Source organism: Ascaphus truei, chromosome 3 (genome assembly GCF_040206685.1).
Source record: "Ascaphus truei isolate aAscTru1 chromosome 3, aAscTru1.hap1, whole genome shotgun sequence".
Taxonomy (NCBI): Eukaryota; Metazoa; Chordata; class Amphibia; order Anura; family Ascaphidae; genus Ascaphus; species Ascaphus truei.
Window position 1 is genome coordinate 282,958,736 of NC_134485.1, and position 9,971 is coordinate 282,968,706.

The 9,971-nt window shown below is 36.9% G+C and overlaps 1 protein-coding gene across 1 annotated transcript; it reads left to right on the forward strand.

The window, feature by feature from the left end:
• The first annotated feature begins 1,775 nt into the window (after positions 1-1,775).
• Positions 1,776-9,205, forward strand: SPRY2 (sprouty RTK signaling antagonist 2). Its single transcript, XM_075590874.1, has 2 exons — positions 1,776-2,471; positions 7,455-9,205. The coding sequence occupies exon 2, from the start codon at positions 7,506-7,508 to the stop codon at positions 8,451-8,453; it is 948 nt and encodes a 315-aa protein (XP_075446989.1). The 5' UTR covers positions 1,776-2,471; positions 7,455-7,505; the 3' UTR covers positions 8,454-9,205.
• The last annotated feature ends 766 nt before the right edge of the window (positions 9,206-9,971 follow it).

Below are 9,971 nucleotides of genomic sequence, written 5' to 3' on the forward strand. Positions count from 1 at the left end.
ATGATATTATAGTGCTATTTAAATTTATCAGTCTACTTCTACACAATTTTAATACACTTTTATTAACAATTGTCCTTAAACAGACCCTCCAACATTTTGCACGTAAAAATAGGTAACACTGTCGTTTCTCTACTCGTGCTGAATGAAGGTACTTCCAAGACTTAATACAGAAGTCCCCAAACCTAAGCAGCTTACCGCAAACAAAAATACTTTCTATTTTATAGGTGCAGGTGATCCCCAAAAGTGTACCTGCTCAATAAGGTATGCTTAAGTGGCAAAAATTGTTATTCTACAATATCCAGAAATGGAACAGTGAACAATAAAATGTTTGAACTTGTCTTACACCCTGTGTCACAAACTTTAAATACCCAATTTCCGTTTAAAGTTAAATTACACTTTAGATGGGTTTGCCGGAGACAATTAAAACATAGAATATACTGCATGCAATATATAACATTATAAAGTTCTGTTAAAAATTCAACATTATTGTGGCCATTAAATTATCAACTGTGAAAAGAGCAACCTGGCATTAAATATGCTCCTGTAAAAAGTATATCGCCAATAAAAGTGTCAGTTAGTCTTTTACAGGTAGGCTGTAGGGTAAGTGAGATCTATGAGCATGGCTATAACATACATATATTTAAAGAAAATAGCAGAATGGTCTAATTATCAGCACCAGACAAAATATATGCAAAAATAGGGGGTGTTTATTGACCCATAACACACAGGACCCCAGCGTTTCGGTCCCCAAGAGTTGACGAAGGTTCCTTTGGGGACCGAAACATCGGGCTCCTGTATGTTATGGGTCAATAAACACCCTCTATTTTTGCATATATTTTGTCTGGTGCTGATAATGAGACCATTCTGGTCTTTTCTTTAATTGTATATTTTTTTCTATTTAGCAGACACCCTCTCTAGGATACTCAACACTTAGTGTGCAGCCATTTCTTAAATGCATATTATGGATGGAGATATATATATATATATATATATATATATATATATATATATATATATATATATATATATATATATATATATATATATATATATATATATATCCTAATAAAAGAATATGGGTGGGAGAAGGTGCATTATATTTATTATACAATTAAGCTTGTGGTTGTTAATTGTGCATTACATTGTTTTTTTCACTTGTAACAAATATCTTACACTTCTTCATGAAAAACTGCTCATGTATTATTCAAAATATTTTGTATGTTCAATGTGGGTGTGTAAACAAAATGCAATAATGTATACATAGGATCACATGAAAAATGGTGTGTGTTAACATACATATCACCAACAATTCACACTAATAAACAGAACAGCATTTGTTTATTATCTGTACATCAACATTTAGAAAAAAGGACAAAACACTCTAGAGTAATGATCTTATTTTATTATAAGTTGGAAAAGCAAACATCTTAACAATAAAAAACATGATAGAAGTAAATGAAATAAATCTATAACTCTTAATAAATCATCAAGAAGTAAACAAATGGCAGACTGGTATTTGCTATCAATTAACAAAAGAAATGAACTGGTATACAACAACAACAACATTAAGAAATGGTTTTAAATTGCTATAGTAATAGCATTTACTAAAAGCTGCTAGTGTATAGTGCAATTCCCCCACCACTACACTTCCAGCAAATGCTTTAGCAATGTGAAGCCATTGCCCTTTTAAATCCCTCCTGCGGCTCTGAGAGCTGGGAGTGTGAGTGAATGTAGCCCCGCAGAGCCAATGAGCTGGGACCGGATGCGATATATCCTCTGGGACAACAACTGCTCTGTTCCTCCTCAGTTCCACATGACGCCATTAACTGCTGCTGCATATCCCCGACCTCCGGAAAGAAAGAGAGAAGGAAAACTCCAGCCCAGTTCAGATCACAATCATCTCAACACACAACAACAAGCACCACCAATCCCTGCCTTCCCAACCAGCGCCGCTCGCGAGTCCCACTGCCCGCTGCAGCACATTGGAGGGAAGCTCTGCAGCACTGGAGGGGAGCTCTGCAGCACTGGAGGGGAGCTCTGCAGCATTGCAAGCTGTTTGCGTGTAAGGTCCGATTGAAACGAGCTTTGGGATTTTACGTTAGTTTTGTTTCGTGTGCACGATCACTGGTAGAGCTTATTATTTGACATATATAGAGTTTTATTATTTTGCATTCAGGGATTTGGTCACCTTTTTCTTCTTACTCATTGTGGACGAAGAACTTTTTTTTTCTTTTTTTTTTTTAATTCGTTTTGCTAAAACAACCACAACCCGACCAAGAAGGGATTGTGACTTGCGGGGTTTCCGTGCATTGGAGCCTGGATTCTCTTTATTCCGAGCACTTCCTATCGGACTTGGAAAGCGCTGGGTAAAAGTTACCTCTAGGACCGGATTTATTTCGCCAAACTACAGAAGGGTCAAAAACTAAAACCAAGCTCCAGGGACGAGGAGTTGCTGAGCTGCCGCTATCACGGTGAGTATCTCACCCCTGATCTGAAAGGATTTCTTCTTCTTTTGGTTATGCATCTAGTATTAGTATTATCATTATTATTATTATTTTTTGTATTGCCAGTGAAATCCGCTTGAGGTTTATGGAAGAATGACTAACCCCTCCTGTGCTGCCAGAGCCCGCACCTCTCGCAGCGCATTATAGGGCCCTGCATTAATCATTGGACTAATCCGTTTTGAAATCCTTGCTTTTAAGTTCCCTTTCCCCCCTTTAGATGGGATATTGACTCTTGCAGAGTCCCTGTCTCCGCGCCTTTAGGAGTGGGGCTAGGGAAAGGGGCGGACATCCTCTCTCGCTTGTTTTGGAAAGTACATGGAAATAGAGACCTGTTGCTGTTTTCCCCATACTGCTTTCTCCTTTAAACATAGCACAGATCACATGCTTTGCATCTTGCAGAGTGAATGGATTTAATGAATGGGACGTTTTAAATTGGACTATTTTCTAGGGCTTTCTGTCTGAGAGCCACAGCCTGTCATGTAATGCACGATTCATGTGCTATGCATTTTGAAGCTTCAATCATGACTTCTGGTTGTCCGTAAAAATGTTTCTGGTCTCTCTTCTCTTTCTAGCCTCCCCCCCCCCCCTTTTTTTTTCTCCCTTACTCAAAGTTTCCACTCAGTGGTTTTCAGATGGCTCTATTTTTAATGTGTAAAGAGGATATAGCCTGTGGTGTTGAGCAGCTTCGGAAATGTTGTGGCTTATTTAGAGAGCTATTTATGTCCTTTCACCCTGTCCCCATGGCAAGATCCTCGCTTCCCCCTCATCCACAGTCTGATCACACACTCGGCTTTTAATGGGGTTTTCAGAGCACTTTCGTAGAGGAGGGGAATGAGGAGGGGGATTGGCAGGAGAAGCCTGAGAGACAAGACTGGAATTCACTGCAAATCATAAGCGAGGGCAGGGGAATATAAAGTGTGTGTGTGTGTGTTGTGTGCACAATTTACCCACTGTCTGCAGTGTTGACTTTACATCTGTTCTAATTAAAGGCTTTACTATTATTACTTTACATCAACCCTGTGATCTTTGCCAGAATGAAGCACCTGGTGTCATTTCTTTCTAATGCAGTTCTATGGAGGAAGGGAAATTGAAGAGAACATCTTCCTGGCTGTACTGTTTACTATTTGAATGTACAGGAAAAATGAAGTTTCTGCCCTCAGTGCTAATTGATAAATATGTAAATATTGACATTTATGGTTTTTAATGTACAGTGTCCTGCAGTATGTATCCTAGGGGGTTTTCTTGAACACTAAAAGGGGAGGAGACTTTTCTACAGTAGGTAATTCTTGGACTCTTTTCCTGGCAATCGGATAATCAGGCACTGAAACTGTTTTTATTTTTATTTTTTTAATGTAATTAACTCCTGTACTGGTAGAGAAGTCATCAATACACTGTTCTAACGAGAATCCGCTGCACATTTACACAAACTAATATGGGACAGATTATTTAATAGTGTGTGTGTGTGTGTGTGTGTGTTTGTGTGTGTGTCATGATAAAAGACCTACACAAGAATATACAGAACTTTTGAAAATGTCACAGGAGTCATGTGTTTAGCCACAAATAATTTTATTTTGAAACTGTTTCATACCGCAATTTCATGCTGTAATCTGAAGAATTTGTAGATTTCGTGTAAGCGTTTTCCAGCAGTTTTTCTTAACATAAATGAAGACTTCTTTGATGGAGGTTTTAGCACTTAGACATTGCTGGCACCTCTGACAGTGAAAGGGTTAACATAACATTGTGGTAATTTGTGTCGTTGGGTGTTTTGAGCTGGAACTGATATCTACAGATAAAGTAGCATATACAAGCATTGTCCATGTTGTCTTCAACTTTCTGCTCTTCAAAAGTAGTGTTTTCGAAAACTGGTTATTTTATATCAATCTGTTATGATCACTTTTATTGGATGATTGTTTTGGTAGATTACATGTTCTTAATCTCTTGTGACCTCAAGTGTTGTCTTCAGGAATTGTCCAAGTGGAAATGATCTTTTGTTTCAGAATGTGTTAAAATGTATTTTTTAATATAAGGTATGATTTAAATTCAATATTCAAAGTGTTAACGTAGATTTCAAGACCCAGTTGATTATTATCCTCTGATAATTTCCAGTGTTGAAGTTTCCCAGATTTGTTTTCTATATCTTATCAATAAAATCCACATTGATCCTGGCTCCTCCAACCGGCAATACTAATTTGGGAGAAAATATTTGGAACTGTACAGACTTACTTAGCAGTCACCAAAATAATGAAATACTACAAAGAGCAGGAGATAAGCTGTTGAATGATTGTACCTATTGAGAAATACATTAGATGCAAATTTATTTTCCAGTTTTGGTCTCGGTGAACAAATTACCTCAAAGTAGATTGGAAAGAAACAATTATTTGTACCTGAGGAAGGATACCTTATGTTTTGACTAGTATAAACCCATTCTTCACATCAGTATCGGGCCTTCAATAATGAGGGAAATGGTTATGCTCTCAGCACCATAAATCATTAGTGCAGATGTAATTCAACATTTATATATAAACTTCAGGAGGCATCACAATATCATTGGCCACCCCAAATTCGAATTTAAGCAGATGTAATAAATTACCTTGCAACACTTTTAAGCATAAAACTGTTAGCATCGAAATCTACTGTAACGCCGTAACCTGCTTTTAGAACAAAACCTCTCATAACTATTTGAGTAATCGTTGTCATTACATCAAAAGAGAGGTAACTATGAAACCAAAAAACAATACTCTCATCCAAGTATACTGGCACTTAAAGAGGTGTGATGCGTTAGACTATTGGTTCCGGTTTTTATACGTCCGCATGTCTGCATTACATTTCCTTTAACAATTTGGTTCAGTAACAAAAAGTTTCCTTCAACTTCAAACCAGGCCTTTTTTTTTGCGTGTGGAAACATCTTAAGATTGTTTTGCTTTGAAGGTGAAGTGCCATGCAGTGAAAGGCCAATTGTATATGGTATGTAATGCATACTGTACATAACATATTGCTGTGTAAAGACACTGTAGTTATGAAGTACCTGTGTAATTTAATAGAAAACTGGTTGGACTTTTCTGTGCGCCTTGGCTTCAGATAGGACCTGTGTAGTATTTGCACAGCAATGATTTCAATTCCTTCATTGTCAAGTAACTAATCAGAGAATATGCTGTTTGTGAGATTGCTGTTAAGTTAAACAGGTTTGTTTCTCCAGATCTCTGAAATTAAAAGAGCTCTTCATTCAGAAAGGCTGTAAAGGTGATAGCATCCTGTTTGCAAGACTTGTGGTAAAGTCAATGAATAATGTGCATTATTCAGACCATCTTCACCTAGTTCAGTTAGCAGGTCTTTTGGCAAATCTATCAAAGCCATCAGACCAAAAAGACTAAAGTGCTGTAAAATGCAGGTACTATTTGTTATGCTAATATTAAAGTGTTCTGGGCATTGTAATTCACATTTTAGGGACTTGCATGGAATGAACAAAGGGAACAAAGTGTTTAAAATATAGTCACCTTGTACATATTCCCTGCAGCTGATTTCCTGTAACTTAAATTGCTACTTATGCAGTACAATTGAGAGGAACCTGATTTTTATGCACTTGCTTGGACATGTTCTTTAAATATGAAACGTTTGAGCTACTATTCCTTTGTCATGTTTTTAGAGGAGAAATATGGTTTGATGTGATTTGTTGTTTTTATGAGAAGTCAATAAGAATAGATGTTCTTTTGAGGTCTGTTAGTTGGTTTATTTTCAATATAATCTAGTGCTTGTCCTTGAAGCACTGTAATATTTTACATAGGTTCTACATAGTGTAAATTACCCGGTCATACAGAATTCCATAGCCGGTTTTAGTGAGACAATTTTACTGTACTGGATGTAATTAGATACTTAATCATATTTAATGATAAAGTTTTTTAAATTATGCAGTACAGTATGTTGACTTTTCTGCTCATGGAATTTAATATGCATAATTTTCAGATGTGTAAATAAAATTATGCCTCTGATGACCATAAGACAAAAAGGTTTCAGTGCCCAGTTATGAACTATTGTCTCAATTTTTCTAGAACATGTTTTTTTTTTTATATGGATTTTTTTAAAAGTACAGTTTCCTACTTTATTGAACATATGCTTACTATGAATATATTAAAAGTGAAGTTTGCTGTAACAAGGACACTGGTTAGAAATAATCTGACTAATTGTGTTTTTACAATAATTTTATATGTTTAAACATGTGTAAGTATGTTTTCATTGTAATTCAGCACAGGTTCAACTTTTTATACAGTAATTAGCTTATTATACATTAAGCAATCCTGGTCTCTTTGATCATAACATTTTCAGTTTTTGTGAAATTGTGAAGGGGTTTGTTTTCCCATTTGTTTTTTTTAATTTGTTTTCCATTGAAGTTTCCCCACAAAAGGTGAAGTAAAGTCTTCATCACTTGCAGTTTGTCAGCTACCTGTAAATTGACAACTGTCTTGGGTCAGTTGCAATACCTCTAGAGGCGCTGCTTTTGTTTCCTTTTTCTAACTTGGTGTATAACTTTAGAAATAAAGGCTTATATATTTTAATTATTTGTGACAAAAACAATGTTGATCCATTGAGCAGTTCAAAAATATTCTGTTTTGTTCTGTTTCATTTTACATTTATTGGTATTTTGTGAGAGCTTTGTAGACAACTAGTTTATGCATATTGCAAGTGTTATTAAAAAAAAGTGTATTTTAACACCACTTACTTTACTGCTTTAAATCTGCTTTGGGATCAAGTTACCATGGGTACTCGTCAATTTCGTTTTTAATGTATTTGTTTCATTCCTTATTAAGGTGCGTTTAGTGAGAATAAGAAAAAAGTTGGTGTAAATAGCGCTAAAAGTGTAATGATGCGTTTAGTGAGAATGTTAAAAACCTTGCATCATTTGTTTGCTGACTGTTCGATTGCAAAAAAGTTGATCCTTTTTCTTTTTTTCACCAGAATTTCAGATGTGTTCTCAGCCCACTGGAGTGAAAACTCTTCAGAGTGCTGATGGAGACAAGAGTACAAAATGGCAGTGGATCCCAGCCTTTACCCCAGGCTCGGCGTGACAGCGCGAGGCAGCACAGTGATATTGACCCAAGGGATGCTCTGACACAGCAAGTTCATGTTTTGTCATTGGAACAGATCAGAGCCATACGGAACACTAATGAATATACAGAAGGGCCCACAGTGGCTCCACGGCCTGGGATTAAACCTGCTCCCCATCACACTTCCCAGCACAAAAATGAAAGAATACACGTGGTAACTGACCAGCGTCAGTTTAACAGGAGTCCTCACCCACCAATGTATTCATCTCGGGCACCTTTGTCTCGATCCATTAGCACAGTCAGTACAGGATCTCGGAGCAGTACAAGGACAAGCACAAGTAGCAGTTCATCAGAACAAAGACTTTTGGGGCCATCGTTTTCAGCTTCGGGGTTGGTTGCTGACCGAATAATTCGGGTACAGCCCAAGGTTGAGCTAAAAGCAGAGGAGTTAAAGCCCTCTAACAAAGAAGACTTGGGCTTGCATGCATACAGGTGTGAGGACTGTGGGAAATGTAAGTGTCAAGAATGCACTTATCCAAGGACTCTTCCCTCTTGTTGGATATGCGACAAGCAGTGCCTTTGCTCAGCCAAGGAAGTCGTTGACTATGGGACTTGTGTTTGTTGTGTGAAATGCCTCTTCTATCACTGCTCAAATGATGATGAGGACAACTGTGCTGACAACCCTTGTTCCTGCAGTCAGGCGCATTGCTGTAGTCGGTGGTCTGCCATTGGTTTCATGTCCATGTTCTTGCCCTGCTTATGGTGTTATCTTCCAGCCAAGGGTTGCCTTAAATTGTGCCAGGGCTGTTATGACCGGGTAAACAGGCCTGGATGTCGATGCAAGAGGTCAAACACAGTTTGCTGTAAAGTTCCTAAGCTTCAGCCCAGAAACTTTGAAAAACCAACATAGCACAAGCAAATGGAGATAGATGATAAAGTAATAACACTTACTTTTTACACACACTTGCAACCAACTGAAACGTTTGTCATCTTGGCACAATTAGTAAAACGCTTTTGGGCTATATTTTCCTGTTTGCAGTGAAATACCTTTCGAGTTCCATCTTTACTGATATGCTTGCTAGTGAACTGCTAATGAAGCTTAGTATAGGATCCAGTGTTCTGTGACCCACATATTGCATACGCTAAAGCAACACAGACACTCCTATGTAATTGTATTGTTTGTGAATAGTACTTGCAACATTTGTAAATTAGCAAATGACTTTCATTTTTTTTTCTGCCAGAGATGATGTGCTATATTTTTGTATATAAACAATAATATTTACAACTGTGAAAAATGGTGCCATATGTATGGCACAGTCACAAAATTTACTAATGTACATTCGGAAGAATGTGAATCAATCAGTATGGTTAGATTGTACTATGCCTTACGGAACCTTAATACTTAAGACTTTTACTCTTTGGACATTCTGTATATTGTACAGTTACAGTAAGATTCAGCCTTTATTTTCTAATTTTTCAACATATTGTTTAGTGTAAAGTATATTTATTTGAAGTTTTATTATTTTATAAAAGAGAAATATTTATTTTAAGAGGCATCTTACAAATGTTCCCCCTTTTTTATGATGTCAGTTTCTGCAAATAGGGGTAACTGATGCATATGTTCACTATAAAATAGAAAATATATTAACGTTTGAAATTAAACCTTTGCAAGTCGTCTTTTTTTTCTGTAGCATTTGAAGCACTTTGGCATTAGGCAGTTTTAAACTGTATGTGCGCGTACATCTCAACTTTTTGAATGCAAATTGGATCAAGTGAAAGATTGGTTGTTTTGGTTGAGTAGAAATATTGTTTTTCACAAATTGCTCTCCACTGCAAGATAAATTGGCTTTAAATCACTTTAGTGTACAGGTAGATAAATATCCATATGAATCAGTGTTGTATACAGAACAAAGATTTTAGAGCTGCAGACATGTTTGCTTTCATATCAAGTTTTTGCTTATTTTACAGCAAAATTATTAATACCCATTTAAAATTCTTTTTAATGCTGCTTTTGTGCAATATACATTTTGTTACATAACCAATTTTGAGAATGTACACCAGTTATCAAATGCACATTTGTGAGATGAGAAATCCATCTTGAGCATTTTTGGAAAAGTACACATCTGGTTATTGGTTAATGAGCAGTGCACACAGGTCCTGCACGCCCAGTGCCAGGTCAAGATTTTAGAACAATAAACCTGTTCATATGCAAGTTAGGTATATTTACCCTTGTGCAATTACACCAGCTCAAGGTATGGCCAGTGGTCCTTCAGGAGAGACTTGAGAAGTCTTAGAGTTATGCTCCAAAGTATGTCAGTAGGAGTTTCTGAGAGTCCATGCCTGATCAGCACATACCCACTTTAGAGCGTATTTAATCATGATGGAGAGTGGCGACTGGCTTACACACATCTATATATCTCAGATGTGA